Source organism: Pantherophis guttatus, chromosome 8, assembly GCF_059756535.1.
Source record: "Pantherophis guttatus breed Tessera chromosome 8, ASM5975653v1, whole genome shotgun sequence".
In the NCBI taxonomy this organism is placed as follows: domain Eukaryota; kingdom Metazoa; phylum Chordata; class Lepidosauria; order Squamata; family Colubridae; genus Pantherophis; species Pantherophis guttatus.
In genome coordinates this window covers 58,312,526-58,336,788 of record NC_142070.1, presented here as the reverse complement: position 1 = coordinate 58,336,788, position 24,263 = coordinate 58,312,526, and the positions used below count along the sequence as shown (strand labels likewise).

Here is a 24,263-nt window from a genome sequence, read left to right as displayed (position 1 = left end):
GAGTCTTGGGGGAATGTGAAACAGGCACTCACCAAATCCACTGAAATGCAAAAAGAGCAGGCAGACAAAAGGCAATCCCCACAGAAGCCATTTCACATAGGGGTCTTTTTTTCCCTCTCAGCCACGGCAAGTAGAAGAAGCAGCCTAATGATGGCCACTACAAAGCTGGGACAACCAAAGAATAAAAGCTAAGACTGGTGCTGGAGAGAAGAAGGTGAGCCATGGTGGAACTGGGGGAGAGGATTTTTCCTTTGTTTTAAATTTTACCCCAAGAAATAATTCAGAACCATTTGCCCAGAACTATTTGTTAAAGTGGCACCTAAGCATTTTGGGGTGCCCTGAAGAAATACCTAACTGGAAATGAAAGGTACAGAATAAATAACAGATTTTGAAATAAACAGAAAATTGACTCCTAAACTGGGAAGAAGCGGCACTGGAAAGGCATTTTTAAATATTGGAATTATCTATGTACAAAACTTATTCTGCTTTTACATTTGTTGTGTAATCAAAATGATGCTGGACTAGTAAACTGAAAGTTAAGTGGAGAGTGCCACCTGCTGACAAAAAGGGAAACGACAAGGAAGTGATTCAACCAAAGAGACATTTGAACATTATATTAGAGGATTGAATTTGCAATCATAAAGGGGCTTTTGATAACCTCTGGGACTACTCAAATGGAACTGAGTGTTAACCTATGAGACATAAAGAACTGGAACTAGTGTATTCCTTGAAGGGTAATTCAAAGACTAAATAAATAGTTTTTGGACTGTTGGATAAAAATCAACTTTCTTTAAAAAATAAAATAAGATACTTAAGAAGGAGAAAGGAGTGGAATTGTGCAGGAGATGGATTTACTTTTCAAAATACAAAAGACATTATGGATAATGGATTTAAGGACATTATGGAAAAAAATGGAAAATACTATACAAGGGATGATGAATACAGACCAAGATGCCCAGGAAAGGGAGGAGTCAAAAGAAGAAAGGAAGAAGGAAGAAGACAAAGAGGAGATAACAATTAAAATAATAGTGATTGATGAATTAAACCAGGGCGGAAACATATTAAGAGTGTTGGAAGATATGTTTGAAATGGAGGCAAGGGCCTCGGTAGAAATTTTAGAAACTACGCAGTGGAAGAGGGTAGAGGTGGGAGGAACACTTAAATTGGACATCCAAGAAATAGATATAGATGGAGACTGTATGATAGACTGTAACCTAATATAGATGTGTATTGTTATTAGATATACATAAGTTGATTGAATGTAGTAATAATGTTTAATCTGATCAGTTTCATTTGTATTGGAATATATGGCACCCAGGTTTTCCCCAGTAGTCTATTAAAGTTGGTAATAGGCTCGGAGCTAAGGTCAGTAGCTTGCGAAGCCCCAGATCCCATCGCAGTGCAAGGAGAGACCCATTATGAAGTAAAACGAATTCTGAATTCTAGACTGTACAAGAGGAGGTTATGTTATTTAGTACAGTGGAAAGGCTACCCCCTTTCAGAGCCTTGTCTTTTTGTTAACTAGATAGGCTAATTGATACAGAAATGGCTTGTACATACTGTTGTGTAAAAGCAAAACATTGTGGTCATAATGTTATCTTCTACTGTGCTAAAGAGAGTAGGAAATTGGTGCCTTTTTCTTAACTTTTCTCCCTTTACACTATATTTCTTTTGTTTTCCCTCCCCCTCTTCTTAGTTTTCCACTATTTTTTTTTGTATTTTATATTTTGAAAAACCAATAATAAAACAACTAGCAAATGTCTTTGTAGAAAAAATGATGAAACAATTGATCAGTAGCTGCAGCAATATTTCACAAATGAAAGTGAATATACGTGTCCCAGGACAGTATTGCAAGATCCAATCTGGGTCAGTCAGCAATACCAGAGGTTTATTTTTTGGAATTGTGCTGGAGCCCATCCACAGGAAATTTCTTTGTAGCAGAGTGTGTGCTTTCTAGAGAGAAGTTCCTTGAGGAGGGGCTCCAGCACAAGTCCAAAAGCTGCGAAGACTAAGCCTTTAGTCCCACTGACTGACCCAGATTGGATCCTGCAATATTTCACAAACTGACTACAAGCAGCATCATGATTTACAGTAGTTACCAGCAGTGGTGGGTTTCAAAATTTTTTACTACCAGGTCTGTGGGTGTGGCTTGGTGGGCATGGCAGGGGAAGGATACTGTAAAATCTCCATTCCCACCCCATTCCAGGGAAAGGATACTGTAAAATTTCCATTCCCACCCCAATCCAGGGGAAGGATACTGTAAAATCTCCATTCCCACCCTAATCCAGGGGAAGGTTACTGCAAAATCCCCATTTCCTCCCAATCAGCTGGGACTTGGGAGGCAGAAAATAGATGGGGGTGGGGCCAGTCAGAATTTTTACTACCGGTTCTCCGAACTACTCAAAATTTCCACTACCAGTTCTCTGGAACTGATCAGAACCTGCTGAAACCCACCTCTGGTTGCCAGAATTATTCATTGAATACTTTGCAGAAGATTTGTATTTGAATGTAATAAAGCTGCTGGAACCATCAAGCTGAGCAAGTTTTGGAAAATTAACAAGCTAAGATCTTATGAGACTTTAAGATCCAAACAAACAGGCATTTTGTTCAGGTCTGATATAAGTGACTTAAAGGAAAGAAGTTTGGTTCATTGGTGGTTGATGATTGAGGAAAAACAATTGGAAAAAATTACAAAATATTGGGACTTGCAAATCAAAGCTGAACACTGATGGAAAAAGAAATCTGCTGTTATACCAATATGCAATGATGCCCTCAGACCGATCCAATCATCTAAAAGGCTTTCACATCTGGAAATATTGCATTTATCAAACCTGAACACCCTAATTTTACAATAACCATCCTACTTTGAACTACCTATATTCTTGGGCACTATCTTAATTCTTTTTAAGTCCTTGCTTAGTACTTGAATTGTTAAATTTCCACCAGTCTTACACTATGAATTTAATTGTAGATTATCCATACATAATAATATACCTGTATATATTATTAATTATATATATAGAACATAGAACATAGAATAAAAGTTGGATGGAACTTGGAGGTCATCTAGTCCAACTCCCTGCCTGAGTATTTCAGACAAATTGTCAGCCCTGGAGGCCATCTTTTTCTTTGGATCTTCAGGGTTGCCATACTTGGTGGATGGACATGCTGTGGGAAACGGGGAGGGGGTTGGATGGAGACGGGGTGAGATGTATAACCATAACAACATTCTTTCCCCTGGGAGTCATAGACATTCAGCCTGCACCTGGAGAGGCGTGATTTGGAAACAACTCAAGTCGGGATGGTAACCTGATTGGACCATGTGATGGACATGTGGGTGCAAGGGAAGGGACTTTGACTTTCCTTTAGGTGTGGAAAACCCTGGGGACTTTCAGATTTGGGTTTTCCCAGATGTGCCAATATAATATCTCTAATAAAATGGAAATTTGGGGAAATGCCTGTCTCGGAGTCTTACTTTGTTGGGGTTGTTACTTGGAACCGTGACACAAATGGCTGTCCAACCTCTTCCTGAAAGCCTCCAGTGATGGGGCACCCACAACTTCTGAAGGCAAGCTATTGATTGTTCTCACTGTTAGGAAATTTATCCTTAATTCTAAGTTGCTTCTCTCCTAGATTAGTTTCCATCCATTGATTTTTATCTTGCCTTCTGGTGCTTTGGAAAATAGGTTGACCCCCTCATTTTTGTGGCAGCCCCTCAAATACTGTGACACTGCTATCATGTCCACCCCTAGTCTTTTTTTTCACTGGACTAGACATACCCAATTCCTGCAACAATTCTTCATATGTCTTAGCCTTTAGCCCCCAATCATCTTTGTGGCTCTTTGTACTCTTTCCAGAGTCTCAACATCTCTTTTATATTGTGGTAACCAAAACTGGATGCAGTATTCCAAGTGTGGTCATACTAAGGCTTTGTTAAGTGGTTCTAAAACTTTACATGGTCTTGATTTTATCCCTCTATTAATGCAGCCTAGGACTGCATTGGCTTTTTTGGCTGCTGCTGCACACTATTGTTCATATTTAAGTGATTGTCCACTTGGGCTCCAAGATCTGTCTGGCATTGGCATTGAGCTAAATTTGACCTAATCTGTACTTGTACAGGTTTATCTTGCCCAAGTTGTACAACCTTATTTTTATCTACATTGAATTTCATTTTCTTAGATAAGGCCCAGTGTTCAAGTCTGTCAAGATCCTTTTGGATTTTGAACCTGAGATGTTCGCTATTCCTGTTAGCTTGGGATCATTTGTAAATTTGATGAGTTGCCCTTCTATTCCTTCATCTGGATCATTTATGAAGATATTAAAAAGTACTAGGCCTAGAATGGAACCTTGGGATACCTTACTGCTTTCTTTCTTCCATGTGGATGTAGTTCCTTTGAGGACTACATGTTGAGTACGGTTTGTTAGCTAGCTACAAATCCATCTGTTGGTGATGCTGCCTATCCCACGTATTTTTAGCTTACCAAGAAGTAGATTGTGGTCTTTGTCACATGTCTTACTGAAATCTAAGTTTACTATGTCCACAGCATTTCACTGATCCACTAATTTAGTCACTTTGTCAAAGAATGAAATAAGATTTGTTTGGCATGATCTGTTTTTGACAAACCCATGTTGGCTTCTAGTTATAACTTCATTTGCTTCTAAGTATTTGCAGATTTGTTGCTTGAATATTTTTTCCAAGATCTTCCCAGGTATTGATGTCCGGCTGTAATTTCCTGGATCTGTGTCCCCCCCCCTTTTTTTTCTTTTTTTGATGGAGTTCATCAGTTTTTTTTTCAGTCCTCATGTAGTTCCCCAGCACTCCAAGAACTTTGAAAGATGGTGTTGAAAGGTTCTGAGATTACATCTGCCAGTTCCTTCAAAACCCTGGGATGTAATCAGTCAGGACCTTGAGTTTTCAATCCATCTAGATGTTCTCTTTCCTTATTTTTGCTTATTTTAATTTGCATTCCTAGGGTCTTTTTACAGTTTTGTTTTTGGTAAACTGGTTTGTATTTCCTTTTTGCATGAAGATAGATGCAAAGAATGAATTAAACAGTTCTGATATCTCTCTACTGTCCTTTACTTTTGGGGGGGGTTGATTTATATGCCCCCCTTCTCCGGAGACTCAGGGTGGCTTACAATGCGTTAAGCAATAGCCTTCATACTTTTGTATATTTATACAAACTCAGCTTATTGCACCCACAGTCTGGGTCCTCATTTTATCTACCTTACTTCCTTGCCATTAGTGAACTGATTGTTTCTTTGACTTTTTTCTTGTTTTATACATGTTGAAAACACTTTTTAAAATTGCTTTTGACATTTGTTGCAAGTCTTACTTTGTTCTGAGCCTTAGCTTTTCTAACGTCATCTTTGCAGATTCAGGCTATTTGTCAGTATTCTGCTTTAGTTATTTGTCCCTCTTTCCATTTTTTGTACTTATCTTTTTTTCTTCAGTTGGTCAGAGAGTTCTTTATGCATCCATCCTGTTTTTTTCCTTGGTTTTCTTTTTCAGTGATATTGAGCTGGATTGAGTTTATATATAATTAATTATTTTCTATTATTTTTAATATTATTTATATTATTTATATTTATTAAATATATTGTTGTTTATATTGTTTTATATATTTATATTTTATATTTATTAATTATTTCTATAATTACATATTTATATATAATATAAATATATTATATTTATATAATTATATACCCTTAATAAATAACAACCTCTGCCTATCCAAGGTCCTTGGGATGCACCAGATAGGTGAAAAAAAAAAGCTAAATCCAAGCTAAACATCTGGCTAACTGTGCTATCAACCTATACTGTAAATCACTGCTGCATTTTAAGATGAGCAAGGTCTAGTGTATTCATGGGGGACAGAGTCCTCTAATGGTAGAAGCTAAGAATGCAATAAAAATCAATCTAGATTTTTTACAAAGTGGAGATTGACTCAAAATAAACAATAGTTTGCTGGAGAGTTTAAATTGGCACAGACATTGTTACAAGGCAACCTGCATAAAAAGTGATTCTTAAATAATAAGTGTTGTGAGCATGTGTGTGCTCATACCGGTAAACAAATACTGACAATAACTCTTTTTTTTTATCACCCTGTAATCTCTTAATTCAGGGTAGAGTCAAGCAACTGAGTGGAGCTGAGTGTTTACTTGCCAGATGCTGTTCTTGGTACCATGGAGAGTTTGCAGCAGATAATTTTTTCTTTGTGCCGTAGGAGAGAAACATCTGCTGCTAACTAGGATTGAACTCTCAACTCTTATGGAATAAGTGATGGGATTCAAATAATTTAACAACCGGTTCTCTGCCCTAATGACCAGCTGGGTAGGCATGGCTGGGTGGTCATGTGACTGGGCGGGCATGGCCAACTCAATGTCACTCACCATGCCCATCCCTGCCTCCTGGCCACTCACCTCAAAGGCCTCAATAAGATACAATTTCCCTCTCTATTTATTTACTACTACTGAACATCACTTAGCAAGGAAAAATCACAAAACAGAGCAAAACTCACTTAAATCTTGCTTAGCAATGAAAATTTTGGAGAGGGGGCGGGGCCAGCATTGCAGTGATACAACAAACTTTGGAGCTCCGGAAAAGAGTCAACATTCCAGCCAATGTCCAGAAAGGACCGTAACCGTCTCGTAGGGATGGTGAAGAATGGGGATATGGGCTGGTATGAACAGGGAAGTTGCAAATTCCCTGTAGCGACGGGGAAGAGTCTTTGACTCAATGACTGGAAAGACAGCCATTGGGAGCTGTCTTAAAGCTGGGGCAGCCGTGCACAAAGAAAGAAGAAAGTGAGCTAGATCATCTGGGTGAGATTGAATCTATTGTCTTGGAAACAAGACTCCTATTTTTACTATACTCCCTGATTTTTAAAAAAGAATTATAGCTGAAGAAGAACAGCAAAAGTGAAAGGGGAGGAAGCAGACGTTTGGCTACCTCTCCATTTCCAGTGCTAGCAGTGAAAGAGTGGTGGCCAGAAAATAAAAGACAATTTTTAAGAAATATGAAAATTGATTTGGAAATAAATGGAAAGCAGATTGGGTAGAGTGTTTTTTGTTTTTGTTAAATATGGATGAACTTTGAAGTTAAAATTTATAGTGGAAAGATCTATGTCGAACTAAACAGACTTATGATCAATGGGAGAGAATGCAGAGTCATCTAGTGCCATCTAGTGGTGTAAAAGGGAATATTGGAAAATCAACAGAGTAAAAGAATAAAGAATGACCTTGAACAAATGTTTATAAACTGTGAAATAGACTCTGAAGATAAATACCTTCTGACTTGGTGGGAGTAAGAAGAAAGAAAAAAGTCACCAGTGCATAATAGATTAAATACTTTACTGTTTTAGCCTTATTGTTTATTACCCACTGCTTTATTATTCTTTTTTACTTTTTTGGGGGGGGGGGGGATTTATGACTGTGGATTTTTGGATTTTTTCCTAACATTGGAAATTTTTGGGATTAAGTACTTTGTTAATTTTTATTTTTTGTTTTTTATCATTTTTATTTTTTGTGCTTATTTTTTCCTTCTTTTTTGCTCCCCTTTTCATTCTTTTTTAAATTTTCCATTTTTGGGATTTTCTTTTCTTTTTCTCTCTCTCTCTCTTCCTTTTTTCTTTTTTCTTTTTCTTTTTGGTAGACGCCTCTTTTCTTTGTGTGGAATATCTTGTTGGGTATTTTCTACCATTGCCTTCAACTAAATGGATTAGGGTAACAAGAACCTGAAGATTTGTGGACACTAAAATAACAAATGTGAATTATATCTATACTCGATATTTGGATTATAAATTATGTGGTTTAAAAACAAAGATCAAGATGAAGAAACTAATAGCATACTTATCATCACCATCAATAACAACAGTATCTAGCTCCACAGCACAAAAAACAACACAAGAGAAAACTAACATGGAATTAAAAAGTATTTTGCAGGCAATGCATGAAGATCTTAAGGAATGAATAAACGAAGTAGAAGAAGAAGTAAAAGAGATGAAAGAAATGATGGGGAAAATGAACAACAATTGAAAGTAGTGGAAGAGAAAGCAGACTCAACAGAGAAAAAGGTGGAGGAGATGAACTATAGACTCACTACAATAGACAAAAATCAGGAAAGAACAATTATATCTCTGGAAATGGATAAGGCTGATTATTATTTAAGATTCTAAAACATAGAAGAAGAAAAAGGAGAGAATTTACCCGAAAAAATTGCTGGAATACTAGTAGAAACAATGGAAGAGAGCGCAGAAAAGATATTAAATGGGATAGATGAAAGTTTTAGAGTACATAAAAGATACGCAATGAAAAATAATCTACCCAGAGAAATACAGGTCAGATTTACCAAAACACCCCACTGAGAACAGAGTTTGCAGTTTATGAGGAACATGACGAACAGTTTATGAGGAACACGAGAACAGAGTTTTTGCAGTTTATGAGGAACACGATGATAAAATATAAAGGTAGAGAGATAATGGTGTTAAAACAAGTCCCAAGAAGGGTTAGAGATTTAAGAAAAGAATACCAAGACAAAATGCTTGATTAAAAAAGAAGTGAGTTTTAGATGGTTGGTAACAGAAGGAATTTCAGTGAACTGGCAAGAACAAAGACACAGATTAGATACAGTAGAAAAGGCAGAATTATTCTATCAACAATATATAGAGGAGAGAAGGAGGAGGAGCAGGCTACCAGGAAGAGAAAAGAGAGCAACTAAAAGAGACAACCAAAGAACAAGAAGAAAGGGCAATAAGAGAGGAAGCAAGAATGAAGAAGGCAAAAGAACAAATGGAAATAAGAGTGACTAGATCAACCTAGAGGACCGTTAATGGTTGCAAATCAAAATGGCAGCTCCAAGCTGAAGCTCCGAGGCTAAGAGGGAGATGTTTCGGCATTTTCAAGAGTGTGGGGGTCAATTAAACATCCATAGACCCCCCTCCCAGCCAGCTGAGGTATTGTCGGCTCGATAGAGCCGTGGATGGAGCCCAAGGATAAAACCCGAGCCGAGCCCGAAGATCAGCTGATCGTCGGTGGGAAGGTTGAGGGTGGCGCGGAGGACGTCAACATCAAAGCCTGGCTGTCAAGACCGGGTCGGCCACTGAGGCTGATATGGCTGATGAAATGGTTGGTGAGACGGGGGAGACAGTGACGCAATGGAAATGGTGCTGACAATGATGCCTGGGCTAATAGACGCTGCGGATGGCAACACGGCGGCGATGATGGCTACGACAAGGGGGGTTACCATAATGGCGAGAGGAATAGTGCTAATGACAGCGACGGCACCGGCAACACCTGGAGGCTGCGAGGAAGCCCTCGTTAGTAGAGGAGAGAGCAATGCTGCAAAGGCTGCAAATATTAGGATCCCTTCAACCTCTGGGGGATCTGGACACTCCCCTTTCTTGAAACACTGGGGGACTTATTAAACTAATAAGCTAAATAACCTGAAGAGCAAAGTAGTGGGATAGGGACTGATGATTACAAACTGGGGATGGTGACTTATTCTCCCCCTCGACTGTCCCTCTCTCCCCTTATTTGATCTAGATCTATTATGACCACTCAACATTAACTTGCAATCTTGGATCGATCTGCAGCTTTATTTAAACACCTATCCTCCAAAATTACCCTGATCATTCAATCCTATGTACTCTGTCCAGTGGTTCCACCTTACTTTTCTTTGATCTAATCCTCGGCCATCGCTGGTGTCAGGACTGGAGGAGATACAGACATCGAGAGTCTTGGATTATGGGGAGATAGATAACCTTCTCTTTGTTTGTATGATACTGGTTTGGTCACCATGAGAGAGCGACCCTTTGAGACTTCTACCCCCACCTCCTTTTTTGGATGGACTTACTACAACCATAAGACTTCCCATCGTCGTGAGAGGGCGATGATGTTCCAATGTATTGACACTTGTAACATACTGGTCTTCCTTTAACATCTATTCCCTCCCTTATTTTAATTTACCTGTCTTAATGATCCTGCATCTCCTTCAGCTCGCTCCTATCTTTGATGTATTCAACTGCGGAGCTTCTTGCACTGCGAGATTCCCCCCTCTCACATGTCTGGCCCTCTCAGTTATCGAGGGCTGCCCTTGAGGACGGGTTTTGGAACCCCGAGAGGTGGTTTGCAAAAAACCGACGGCTTTGGGTTTTTTTAGATAAATTTTTAACTTCTATTTCAAGGGGTTCTGGGAGGGATTGTGGGAATGGATCTGGGGGGATCCATAAATCCACTGAATGGGGTAATGGGTCTGATGATCATGGCGGGGAGGACAGGGACAGAAATTTGACAAGGATACAGGGCGACGAAACAATGGGCATTAGTATAATAAGTGGGAGGGGCAGATATGATGGTAGCAGGGGGCCATATTATGTTTCGGGAGTGCGCACTTGCTGTTTCCAAGCGATTGCGCACTCCGACCCCCAAAGCATTACTCGTTTCCCAGGTTGTTCAGAGTCTCAGGCCCTGAGTCTACGGCTGATGTTATGTAATGCCAGGTCAGTGGTAAATAAAGCCCCCCTCATTCACGATCTTATTTCAGAGGGGGGTGCTGACCTGGCAGGGATTACAGAGACCTGGTTAGGCCAGGAGGGAGGAGTTCCCCTTGTGGAAATGTGCCCGCCAGGTTTCCATGCCTTCCATCAGCCAAGGGCTCAGGGAAGGGGGAGTGGCAGCAATTATTAGAGAAGGTCTTTGCCTGAGGGAGGCCACTGTTCCTCAGATAGCTGGATGTGAGTCCCTCCTTGTGAAGTGGGGTCAGGGGATACAGATGGGCCTACTGATCACGTACCTGGCTCCCTGCCACGTGACGGCGGTCCTGCCTGAGCTGCTTGACATTATAGCCAGGGTGGCGGTGGAAACCCCCAGACTTATTGTCACGGGGGATTTTAACCTGCCATCTGCTGCTGAGATGTCGGAGGTGGCTCGGGAGTTCATGGCTTCCATGATGGCCATGGAACTGACCCAAGTAGTTCAAGGCGCCACCCACTTGGGGAATCACACTCTGGACTTGATTTTTGTCTCGGATCAGTGGCTGAATGATCTAAGAATAGGGGATCTAGACATCAAGCCCTTGTCATGGTCTGATCATTCTCTCCTTCACATGGACTTTCAAGTCACTTTCACCAACCGCAGGGAGATGGAACCAACCAAGTGGTTCCGTCCCAGGCGCCTGATGGACCCCGAGAGGTTCCTGACGGAGCTTGGGCCATTTCCTGAGACTCTGGCTCACGACTTGACTGAGGACCTAGTGGTGGCCTGGGAAAGGGCGTTTACTGGGGCCTTGGATCGTGTCGTGCCTTTACGGCCTCTGACCCGATGCCAATCTCGACTAGCTCCTTGGTTCTCTGAGGAGCTGAGAGAGATGAAGCGTCGGAAAAGACGCCTGGAGAGCAATTGGAGGACAAGCCGATCTGAATCTGACCGAACACAGGTGAGAACTTATATTAAGACCTACCTAGTGGCGATAAAAGCGGCGAAGTCTAGCTACTTCTCCACTCTTATTGCATCTGCAGAGAACCGCCCAGCTGCGCTGTTTAGGGTGACTCGCTCCCTGCTCCAGGTAGGGGTGCGTGAAGACCCCTTACAGAGTCGAGCTGAGGATTTTGTGCAATTCCTGCATGATAAAATCGCTCAGATTCGGGAAGGCCTGGACTCTGATTGGGTAGATCCAGGGGAGGAGACAGGGGTAGGTCCTGAGAGTGTTATCTGGGAAGAGTTTGACTCTGTGGCTCCTGAAGATGTGGACAGGATTCTGGGCAAGCTTAGTGCTGCCACATGTTTATTGGACCCGTGTCCCTCCTGGTTGGTACTGGCCTCCCGGGAGGTTACACGAGGCTGGCTCCAGGGGATTATAAATGCTTCTCTGAGTGAGGGTGTCTTTCCCACCACCTTGAAAGAGGCGGTTGTGAAGCCCCTCCTCAAGAAGCCTTCCCTGGAATATATATATTATCAAATATATTATCAAATTATCGTCCAGTCTCCAATCTTCGCTTCATTGTGAAGGTTGTTGAGAGTGTGGTGGCACGACAACTACCCCGAAACCTGGATGAAGCTGTCTATCTGGATCCGTACCAGTCGGGCTTCAGGCCACGATACAGCACAGAAATGGCATTGGTTGCATTGGTTGATGATCTCTGGAGAGCTCGGGACAGAGGTTGTTCCTCTGTCCTGGTCCTATTAGATCTCTCAGTGGCTTTTGATACCATCGACCATGGTATCTTACTGCACCGGCTGGAGAGGTTAGGAATAGGGGGCACCGTGCTTCGGTGGTTCTCCTCCTTCCTCTCTGACCGTTCGCAGTTTGTGTTGGCAGGGGGGCAGAGGTCGACCTCGAGGCACCTTATTTGTGGGGTGCCACAGGGGTCAGTCCTCTCACTCCTTCTGTTCAACATTTATGTAAAACCACTAGGCGAGATCATCCGTGGTTTCGGGGTGAGTGTTCATCAGTATGCTGATGACACACAACTATACATCTCCACCCCGGACCACCCCAATGATGCCCTTGCTGTGATGTCCTGTTGCCTGGAGGCCATGCGGATTTGGATGGGGAGAAACAAGCTCAGACTCAACCCCTCCAAGACCGAGGGGCTGTGGCTTCCGGCGTCCCGGCATAGTCAGCTGGTACCATCACTGACAATTGGGGATGAGACCTTACTTCCCACAGAGAGGGCTCGCAACTTGGGTGTCCTCCTGGATTCACGGCTATCTTTAGAAGAGCACATAACGGCCATGGCCAGGGGGGCCTGTTATCAGGTTCGCCTGATCCGCCAATTGCGTCCTTTCTGGATCAGGATGCCTTACGCACAGTCACTCATGCCCTAGTCACCTCCGTATGGACTACTGTAATGCTCTCTACATGGGGCTCCCCTTGAAAAGCACCCGGAGGCTCCAGCTGGTCCAGAATGTAGCCGCGCGGGTGATTATGGGCACAACTCGTTGCGCCCACGTAACACCTCTCCTGCGCGAGCTGCACTGGCTCCCGGTGGTCTTCCAGGTGCGATTCAAGGTGTTAGTCATCACCTTTAAAGTGCTCCATGGCTTAAGACCTGGGTACCTACGAGACCGTCTTTTGCCACCAATAGCCTCCCACCGACCAGTTCGTTCTCACAGGGAGGGACTACTCAGGGTACCGTCAATCAAATTATGCTGACTGGCAACTCCCAGGGGAAGGGCCTTCTCTGTGATGGCTCCAACCCTTTGGAATGAACTGCCCCCGGAGCTACGGAATATCCCTAATCTCCTTGCTTTCCGCCATGCCCTCAAGACCTGATGTTCCAACAGGCGGGGCTAAACATATGAACATATGAATGATTTTTAAATGTTATCTAATTCTGGGTTTATTTAATTACCAAACTAAGTAATAATTTAATTAGCAATTTTATGATGTTTGTATGTCTATATTCTTCTTGGTTGTACACCGCCTTGAGTCTTACGGGAGAAAGGCGGTATAGAAATATAATAATAAATAAATAAAAATAAATAAACTAAGCAAACAAATAAGTAAAATATGGAAGAAGAATTAAAAATAATATCAATAAACATAAATGGACTAAACTCAGTAATAAAAAGAAGAGGAATATTTAACAAATTAGAAAAACTAAAACTAGAGATCATATGCTTAGAAGAAGTTCACATTAGGAAACAACATAAACAGTTGTTGGAGCAGACAAAATTGGGAACATTATATACAACGCTTGCTAATAAAAGTAAAAAAGGGGTAGCACTATACATTAAAAAGACAATAAGAGCCTTGGTAGTACAGGGGTTTAAGGCACCCTGTTATTAAGCTGGTTATTAAGACCAGCTGCCTGCAATTACTGCAGGGTTCGAATCTCGCCAAGGCTCAAGGTTGACTCAGCCTTCCATCCTTTCTAAGGTAGGTAAATTGAGGACCCAGTTGTGGGGGCAATAAGCTGACTTTGTATAAATATACAAAAGGATGAAGGCTATTGCTGAGCACATTGTAAGCCGCCCTGAGTCTTCGGAGAAGGGCGGCATATAAATCAAATTTAAAAAAAAAAATCTAATCTAAGTAAATCTTTGAAGATGAGGAAGGAAGGGTTTTGTTTATTGTTTTTAATTAATGGGGCCAAATTTATATATGTATATTTTAACTGTATTTTAATATTTGTATTTGATGTTTTTACTTGGCTGTTCACCGCCCTGAGTCCTCAGGGAGAAGGGCGGTATACAAATTCAAAATAAAATAAAAAATAAAAAAAAAATATTAATGGTTGAAATAAGAATGAACCAAAATAAAATATTATTAGTGGCAATATATGCCCCAAATGATAACCAAGAAGAATTCTATGTGAAATTGCATAAAAAAATAATAGAATATGAATATGAAGACTTATGTATAACGGGGGATTTCAATGCGATTATAGATAATGAATTGGATTACAAATCCACAAAAGTGAACAAGAAATTAAAAAAGACTCTTCCAAAAACATTTTTTACAATGATAGATGAATTAAGTTTGCAAGATGCATGGAGATAAAGATACCCAAAAGAAAAGCAGTACACATTCTATTCAAATAGACACTTGTCGTGGTCAAGAATAGATATGATGTGGATGTCAACAGAATTAATATCTAAAATACAAAAGATTGATATAGAAACATGTACATGGGCAGACCACAATCCAATAACAATGACATGGAAGGGATGCAAGAAAAAAATGAGATGGACATTAAATCAAAAATATTAAGTGAAAAGAGCTTTCAAAAATACATGGAAAAAGAATTGACTTTTTTCTTTAAAGAGAAGAGGAAAGAAGATACACAGGGGTGAAATGCTCCTGGTTCGGACCGGATCGCCCGATCCAGGTGGGTGGTTTGGAGAATCGGTAGCAAAAATCCCTGCGCCGCCCCCCCCAATGCCCAGTTGAGTCATGTGATCATCAGAGGCTGTTTTTTTTTTACTTTTAAAAGCATTTTTTCCACAACCTCTTTGGCCGAAAAAAAGTAAAAAAAAAGCCTCTGATGCTTGTGCGGCTCAGCTGGGATCGTCAGAGGCTTTTAAAAGCATTTTTTCTACAACCTCTTCAGCCAAAGAGGTTGTAGGAAAAAAAATGCCTTTAAAAGCCTCTGGCAATCCCAGCTGAGTTGCTTGATCATCAGAGGCTTCTAAAAGCATTTTTTTCTGCAAACTCTTCGGCCAAAGAGGTTGTAGAAAAAAAAAAAGCCTTTAAAAGCCTCTGACGATCCCAGCTGAGTGCTTGATCGTCAGAGGCTTCTAAAAGCATTTTTTCTGCAAACTCTTAAGGTTGTAGAAAAAATGCTTTTAAAAGTTAAAAAAAAAAGTTGGCCATGCCCACCCACTCACATTACCCAAGCCACGCCCTCATTTGTTACTATTGGTAGTAACAAATTTTAGATTTCACCCTTGAAGATACATCACTACAAAATGTGTGGGACACTAAGAAAGCATATATTGACAATGACATATTTAGGAAAACGGAATAAGCAAAATAAACAAATGCATAAGAAATTAAAGGAGGAGTACAAGAAGATGGAGTTACAGAAAAATACACAAGATAAAAAGATTAAGAATCTGATGGACTTGAAAAAACACAAGTTGAATTTAATGGAAAATAAAGAGTTAGCAAACAAAATAAAATCTACAAAGCAAAACTTTTTTGAAAATGCAAATAAACCAGGACGGTGGCTAGCATATAAAATGAAAAAAGAGAAAGAAAAGAAGCTAATAAGTCCATTATTAGACCAAGATGGAAATGTATGTTACAAAAATGAGGAAAAGAAAAGAATAATTGAGAAATATTATAATGGACTGTATAAACAAGAGATAGTTGCAGAGGAAAAAATAGAACAATACTTAGAAAAAGCCAAAATACATAAGATTCCAGAAATTTTTTTAAAAAATGTTAGAAGAAAGAATATCAATGATGGAGTTAGTAGAGGGAATTAAAAGACAAAAGAATGGGAAAACACCAGGTCCGGATGGATTACTAGCAGAGATATATAAAATGCTACAAGATGTATTAAGTAATGTGATGTTGCAGGTATTTAATGAATTACTACTAAAAGCCAAAATTCCAGACTCATGGATGGAGGCATATATAACCTTGATACCAAAAGAAGAGTCGGATTTACAACAAGTATAGAATTATAGGCCAATATCCCTATTAAATGCGGATAATAAAATTTTTGTATCAATTATGGCTGAAAGATTGAAAAAACTCTTAAATGAGTTTATACATTTGGACCAAAATGGTTTCTTACCAAAAAGGCAGATTAGAGACAATATGCAGATTATATTAAATACTTTGGAATATTATGAAGCACATTCAGAGAAGCAAATAGCGTTGCTGTTTTTAGATGCACAGAAAGCGTTTGATAACGTGAATTGGCAATTTATGACAATACAGTTAAAAATGATGGACTTTGGGGATAGATTTATAAATATGATTAAAACCATATACAAAGATCAATCGGCAAAGGTGATGGTAAATGGTGAAATGACAGGAAAAGTGGATATTAGAAAAGGAACAAGACAGGGTTGCCCATTATCGCCACTGTTATTCATCTTGATACTAGAGATTTTAAATAGAAAAGTGAGACAGGACAAGGATATAAAAGGAATGAAAATTTAAAAAGAGGAATATAAATTGCAAGCATTTGTGGATGATTTGGTGTTTATTATGGAAGATCCAATAGAGACAGCCCCAAAGCTGCTTGAGCAAATAGAAGAATATGGAGAAGTAGCAGGATTGAAAACCAATAAGGATAAAACAAAAATATTAGTAAAAAATATGAGAGAAAATTTTAAAAAAGGAAATAATGGAGAAACTGGACATTCAAATAGTGAAGAAAGTGAAATATTTAGGTATTCATTTAACATCAAGATGTATAACTATCAAGGAAGATAATTACTATAAATTGAAAAAACAAATTGAAACAGACTTGGAGAAATTAAGAAATCTGCAAATATCATTAATGGGAATAATAGCATTAATAAAGATGAACATATTACCAAAACTGTTATTTCTCTTTCAAATGATACCATAAAATTGGAGAAAAAGTACTTTGAAAATTTGAAGAGAATAATATGGAAATATGTATGGCAAGGAAAAAGAGCAAGAATTAATATAAAAATGCTACAAGATGCAAGAACTAGAGGTGGGTTTGGACTACCGAACTGGGAACTATATTACCAAGCGGCAGTGTTAACTTGGATTAAGGAATGGATTTTATTGAAAAGCACAAGACTTTGGAGGGACATGATTTACAACTAGGTTGACACGCTTTCCTATGGAATGGGAAACAAAGGATACATGGATATTTCCAGAGACATTATGTAAGAAATGGCTTGTTATTAGTGTGGGAGAGAGTGAAAGAAAAACATTATTTGAACATACCGATGTGGCTTTCAACAATAGAAGCTTTGACATATCCAAATATTGTAAATATGGGGAATATTCCCCCTTCTCCCTCTCCCTTCCCACTGCTGGGTGATCCCGTGTGAAGAAGGGGGTGGCTGCTAGCAGAGAGAGAGGAGAGTGCGATGTTGGTGCTTCTGGGACAAGGGGACCCAGGAAGCATCTGGGTCCAGCTCACCTGGCTTCTCTTCCTCTCGGCCAGCTTTCCCATTTAGGGAGCCACAGTCTCAAAGATCGGGAGGGCCATGTAAGAAGAGAAAAGGAGGTGAAACTTGCAAGAGCAGAGGCAGGAGAGCAAAGCAAGTGAGTGAACCTTAGGCCTGCCGGCTGGCTTCTTTCTTACCCCTCGCTCCCGAGGCAGCCCTCTGGAACGGCAGTGGCAGCACATGTGGTTGCGAAAGGAAGAGGCTCCCCTCATCCCAGTAGCAGCAACCTCGCACTCTCCCCTCTCTACTAGTGGCTGCCACCACCCCCTTCTCCCTCTCCCTCCCTGCTGCCAGGCAATCCCGTGTGAAGAAGGAGATGGCCGCTAGCAGAGAGGGGAGAGTGCGATGTTGGTGCTTCTGGGATGAGGGGACCTGGGAAGTGTCTGGGTCTGGCTCACCTGGCTTCTTTTCCTTTCACAGCCATCTTTCCCATTTAGGGAGCCGCAGTCTCAAAGATCGGGAAGGCCGGGTGGGAAGAGAAAAGGCAGCAAAACTTGCAAGAGTGGAGGCAGGAGAGCAAAGCAAGGAAGTGAACCTTTAGCTAATTGGCTGGCCTCTTTATTCCCCCTCACTCCTGAGATAGCCCTCTGGAACAGCAGTGGAAGCACACACAGAAGAGAGGCCAGGTGAGCCGGACCCAGATGCTTCCCAGGTCTCCTTGTCCCAGAAGCACCAACCTTGCACTCTCCCCTCTTTGCTAGTGGCCACCCCCTTCTTCACACAGGATCACCCAGCAGCGGGGAGGGGGAGGGAGAAGAGGACAGCATCTAGCAGTTCCAAACTTAAATGTGGAAAGCAGCATAGTGGGAGACCCCCTCTGGACCTGCTGCATTTGCCTTGGGGGTGACATTGCAGGGCTTGGCCTCCTTTTGGGCTCAGGTCTTGGCTGTCACCCTCCCCTCCACCTCAGGTCCCGCATCCAACCCACGATGGGGGTACTCGCCGCTTCCGGGTGGTGGACAAGCAGGTGGGCTCGGGGAGAGTGCCACACTGGGGTGCTATGTGCCTGGATCAGGCACTTTTTCTTGGGCTTCCCTCCCAGAGCCAGGCCCGAAAGACAGCTGAGCTTCACCATGTTTCCCCCCCACCCCAAGACGGCCCTTTGGCTGAGTGCAGTGGGCCCAGAACTGATCTCCCTCCCCTGATGTTGGCCTTATCTTCTCAGGCCAGGTGAGGACTGGCTGGGAGGGGAGGGGGGAGGGGCATCCACCTGCAGGCCACCGCCCATGAAGAGGCCACCTGGGTAGCCATACAGTGCCAGCAGCAGCTCATGGATCATGGTGCCGTGTGGAAACTGGACCTGAACTTTTCTTTGCAGGAGCCCCAATGATGCCCGTGGCCTCCTTAGGGCAGAGCCAGCTCTGGGCGCTAGATCGGCCCCCGCAAAGACCGTTATCTGCTGAGGAGCCCAGCCAAGGACTCGCTCACCACCCACTGAGGCACTTGGTGACAGATGGGGTCCTTCAGGCACTTAGCTTGGCCACCTGTTTAGTAGCTGCAGCCCCTCCCTCTGAGTGCCTTGTCAGAGCTGCCTTGTGCTTTTGCCTGTGCAGATGTTGCTTTCTCGGAGGGGGGAGGGGGGTGGTAGAGGAGTGCTGAGATACCAAAATGGCCTCAGGTGAGGTCAGGCAAGCTGAGTAGTGGCTGGGAGGGGAGAGTGAGCTGTGATGCTGACCCAAGCATGGTGATTCAGCCAGTTCACCGAACTGCACACAACATTAACAATCGGTTCAGCTGAACCAGTGTGAAGCGGCTGAATCCCACCACTAGATGGAATGAAGGAAATCCAGAGAAGGAGGGAGGTGAGAAATTTAAGAAGAAAATGTCCATTGTAGTGATGGAAGTGAGGCTTATTTGCGACGTTAGGAAGATAAAGGGTAGCCTGTTGGTGGTATTGGGGTCAGCTACAGTAAATGCAGTTCTATTTCCTTTTCTTTTTTTCTTATCTCTTGCCTTTAATTTGGGGTGGCATGTTGTTCATCATTCCCTATTTTCTATTTTAATGATGTTGCTTATGCTAAAAGGAAAGTGTAATGGGTAGGTATGAATGTATAACCAATAATCTGTGTTAAGATGGGCAGTCAATAAATTTAATAAATAAATAAATGAAATGAAAATTCTTTTTAAATGATGTTTCCACTATATTTCTAAAGACAGGTCACTACATCTAAGGATGAAGGACTCATTTTTAGGGAAACATTCAAGAGACACAAGAAGTCATTTTGATATACACTGTTTTATTTATTAAATTTATATAGCTGCCTATATGTGTTATCCAGAATGGTGGTGTCAGGTTTCGATGTCGTCTCAAATAAAATAAATTGCATTTCCAACAAATAGTCTTTGAAGAAATCTTTCATTTTATTAAGCACAACAACCTGTCCCCGATTGTGGCGTAGCCAATACTGACTTCCTGACCCCAAACCTTCCTTTTCCGTTCCCCAATTCTCTGAGTCTCATTGGCCCTCTTCCAAATCACTCTCCCCATATCTACTACTTCAGCTCCCAGGAATGTCCCCCCTCCCATCTCATCTCCTAGGGGATATTATCTTCAGGGAAAATAAGTAGGTGAGAAGTCAAGCGTCCTCTTGCCAGCTGCCCCCTCTTCTCCTTCTTATGTCAGCACTAGAGTAAATTCAGGTTGAAGTGCTGACATCTGGCAATAAAGCAGTGCTATATTCTGCACGGGCTAACCATACATACCTCTGAAGTCCACCAATGTCATGCATTAGCCAAATCTGCATCTTGGAAACTTTCTCTGGGTTTAAGTTAACAATTTCAACACTGCCAAAAATGCTAAAAGAGCAGAAGCAGAAAAACACATTCAAAACTTTTTCTTGGTTAAACAAATTTTGTTGTTGTTAGTTGCGAAGTCATGTCCAACCCATTGCGACCCCATGGACAACATTCCTCCAGGCCTTCCTGTCCTCTACCATCCTCTGGAGTCCATTTAAGCTCATGCCTACTGCTTCAGTTAAACAAATATATCAGGCCAAAATGTTAAAATATAACTCCTTTGTTACTGGATGTATACTTCTATTTTCAGAAGAGGAAAAAAAAGACCTAATTTGATCTTTCTGGATCCTTATACATTCTGACTCTTCAATAGGTGGATCTGTGCTTTCCATACTCAGTGAATGGTGGATGAGCCTTGTCTGCTATTCATAATAAAATTCTCAGCCATGGGGACAAGTTCACAAAGAAAACCAGGAAGAAAAGAAAAGGAACCACAAGATGACATAACCAAAAAGGACTTTGTTGAATTTTTGTTGAATGCACACTGCGCAACTGCTCTTTTGGTTTCTGGTGCTCCCACGTGCGTGAAGACCAGCTGGCTGGCATGCCAGAACCCAGAAGAGCAACGGGCGATGGCTCTACGTGCCTGGAGAGATGGCTCTGTTTACTACTTCCAGCATGCATGCCATAGGTTCGCCATCACGGATCTATCCTCTTAACCATGCTGTGATGAATTTTCATGCAAATATTATTATGATTGTAAGCCTCCTAGAGTTATCTTGTGGTAAGATGGCCAGCCAATGAATTTAATAAATAAATAAATATTAACACTGTTTTTTTTATTATTATTATTAAGAAGGCCTTGCATTTGTTTTGACACCTTAAAAGGTTGGGGCTTAAAAGGTTAAAAGGAGGGGCTTTATTTTCAAGAGTATTTCAGCGGAAGGAACCTACTTGGGACCTGCACACCCATGGTGGCTGCTACTGAAGTAAATGGTAAATTGAGCTATGTTTTTGCTCTCCTTTTTTAAAAAAAAATCCTTTACTTTTTTGGTTTCTTCATTCTTTCACTTCTTTCTTTTTTCTTTTCCTTCCAAGGGAAAAGGCAAATCATTTTTGAAATGCATCAGAACTTATCATTTATCATCAACCAGGCTGAGAACTGGAAGCCACAGCCCACTTGCTAGTCCAGTGCTAGAAAAGCCATACTGGCCCTTGGGGTATCTGCAAGGGTACAGTTGAAAAAATCAAGATGGTAGCACAATGGTGCAATTAAAGCTCCACCCTCTTTAATGTGTGTCATGTGTGAGATGCAGATTAAAATTGATAGTTGTCAAGCACCAGAGATATCAGGAGATCCAGGCAGTTCAAATGGATACAATGATTTATTGCAATCTTAAACTCTCTTCAAGAGTCTGAACTACTAACAGTCAAAGCAATTTGGTGGTAGATAAGGAATTCAAGATAGAACTTACAGTAGACCTCTTATGGGCATGAAGGGATTCCTGATGCATTTGACCCCTCCTCGGGCTCAGCCTGGTCATCTCCTACAGTAATACTTCAATCATATCATTGTGGCTGCCATCTTTATTCCATATCTTGCAGATACCAATGGCTAACATATAGATGCTTGGTCAGAAATATCCACAAATAAATAGTGAAGAACTTTCTTTGTTTATTTTAGGAACATTTTAAGCACATGAAAGGAAAGAGAATACCTGCTTTTTCTAAATGCTCCAGTCGCTGTTGACCCATTGAGCATCACTTGGACTGTTCCACAGGATGTTTCTGCAAACTAAAACAAGGAGGAACATAATTTCTTACTACCATCTATTTTATATTTGGTTACTATTTTGTGTTTCCAAAAATACAATAGATGTTTGAACCCCTTATTTCTACAGGATTAATTTCCCTGCCACAATTTCAAAAATATGTACTCATAAAAAGACATGCCCACCTAGATCAAAGCTGTCTGAAAATGGTTTCAGTTTTTCACAAAATTCATGGAAGAGGAAAAACTTTAATGGTAATTGTAATAATAAATCCAACAAATACAGATAGTCCTCAACTTATGATTGGTTGCTTAACAATTGTTCAAAGTTACAATGGATCCCTAAAATCTACTGTGTTTCCCTCAAAATACAACCTATCCCAAAAACAAGCCCTAACCTGATTTTCACACCTGCCCCTAATATAAGCCTTGCCCCCCAAAAAAGCCCTAGTTAAGCCCCGACCAGGATCTGGTTGTTGGAGGTGGGGTGAGGCGCATGCGTAAAAATCAAGCTAGGGCAGGGGTGTGGGTTGGAGCTGCCCCCCACACACCATACCCGCTTACCTTAGGACCACCACAGCTAGGCCTTCCATGTCCTGACACCTGTCGCACCACTGCCCGACTTCTACTGCAGCCGCTTGTGGCCATTTGCAGTTGGATGCTGCATCACGGCATTGTGCAAGTGCCACTGCTCACAGCCAGATGCCACCTGGTGCATTGCGCTGGTGCAGTCGCTCACAGCAGAATGCCATGAGGTTCATCTCACTGGTGCCCCTGCTTGCAGCAGAATGCTGCAAGGCTCATCATGCCAGTGCTGCTGCTCACAAACGCGACAGCACAACACACCACATAGCTTCCTGCCGCAAGCAGCGACAGTGGCACAATGAACCTCGCGGCATCCTGCTGCAAGTGGTAGCAGTGGTGCAATGAGCCACATGGCATCTAGCCGCGAGTGGCTGCAGAAGTCGGGCAGCGGCACATACATGTTGGGGCATCGAAGGCATGGCTGCAGTGATCCTAACGTAAGTGGGTAAGATATCCCCCCAAAATAAGACTTGGTGCTTATTTTGGGGCCAAAAAGAAAATAAGACCGGATCTTGTTTTCAGGAAAACATGGTACTTACAACCAATTTGAAGTTCTCATGTCTGCCCTCCCCTACCCCACACAGTCACATTATGGCACTTGGCAATTGGCTGCATTCATATAGTTCTGATTTCTGGCAAAAACCACCTCATAGCAAACAATGGCCATGGCATTTGCTAACTAGATGACCTACAAGGTCCCTTCCAACTCTGTTTAATCTAATCTAATCTAATCTAATCTAATCTAATCTAGTTGTAAAATCAGGTCTGGTCACATGGTGACCTGTTTTACAACTGTCATGACTTATGACAGAAATTGTGGGCTCACTTATGGGTGTAAATTGAGGATAATGTTTACATAATGAAGAGTTAGAATGTCAAAATGGGGGAAGAGAGAGGACAATTCAGTAGAGTGGGTTTTTGTTTTTGCAAACCTGCCCCATTTATTGTTTTTGTGGATGCAAAAATAATACTTCTCCCTCTGCATGATTGCTGGGTTCCATTTTAGTTCTGTGCTTTATATATTTATTTATCACTAATATTTTTATACCACCCATGCCTATTGGCTCTGATTGTAACTCAACTTCAACAGCTTTGTCACAATGTCAGCAGGCAGCAGCATCCAGGGAAGAGTAAAAAATACCAATATGTTTGAAAATATCAGAATGATACCAAAATGATTGAAAATATCAAGGCTTGATTGAAGCTCTACACAGTTGAAGCTCTGCCTCTTTTTACATAACTTGATGCATGATAAAGAGGAGCAGAACTTCAATTGCATAGTTGTGGCTGCTTATCCTGACACTTTTTACCCTCCGGTGGATACAGATCATCGCATCAATACAGGTAGTCTTTGACTTGCAATCACAATTGGGGCCAGAATTTCTGTTACTAAACCAAGGGAGTCACTAAGCAACATGAGTTGCACCATATTTTACAACTTTTTTTTGCCATGGTTATGTGAATCACTGTTGTTAAATAAAGCCTTTAAACGAATCCAGCTCACCCCACTGATTTTGCTTCACAGTGGCTGGCTGAAAAGGTCTAAATTGTAACGACATGA

At 41.5% G+C, this 24,263-nt stretch overlaps 1 protein-coding gene across 1 annotated transcript in view; it reads right to left on the bottom strand.

Moving 5' to 3' along the window:
- LOC117660712 (ADP-ribosyl cyclase/cyclic ADP-ribose hydrolase 1-like) overlaps nucleotides 1-24,263 on the bottom strand; it is a 96,963-nt gene that overhangs the window by 41,572 nt on the left and 31,128 nt on the right. The window contains exons 5-6 of the mRNA XM_034408880.3: nucleotides 22,065-22,141; nucleotides 20,314-20,406 (exon numbers count right to left, since the gene is read on the bottom strand). Of these exons, the coding sequence (XP_034264771.1) occupies nucleotides 20,314-20,406; nucleotides 22,065-22,141 (170 nt within the window). The remainder of the gene's footprint in view (nucleotides 1-20,313; nucleotides 20,407-22,064; nucleotides 22,142-24,263) is intronic.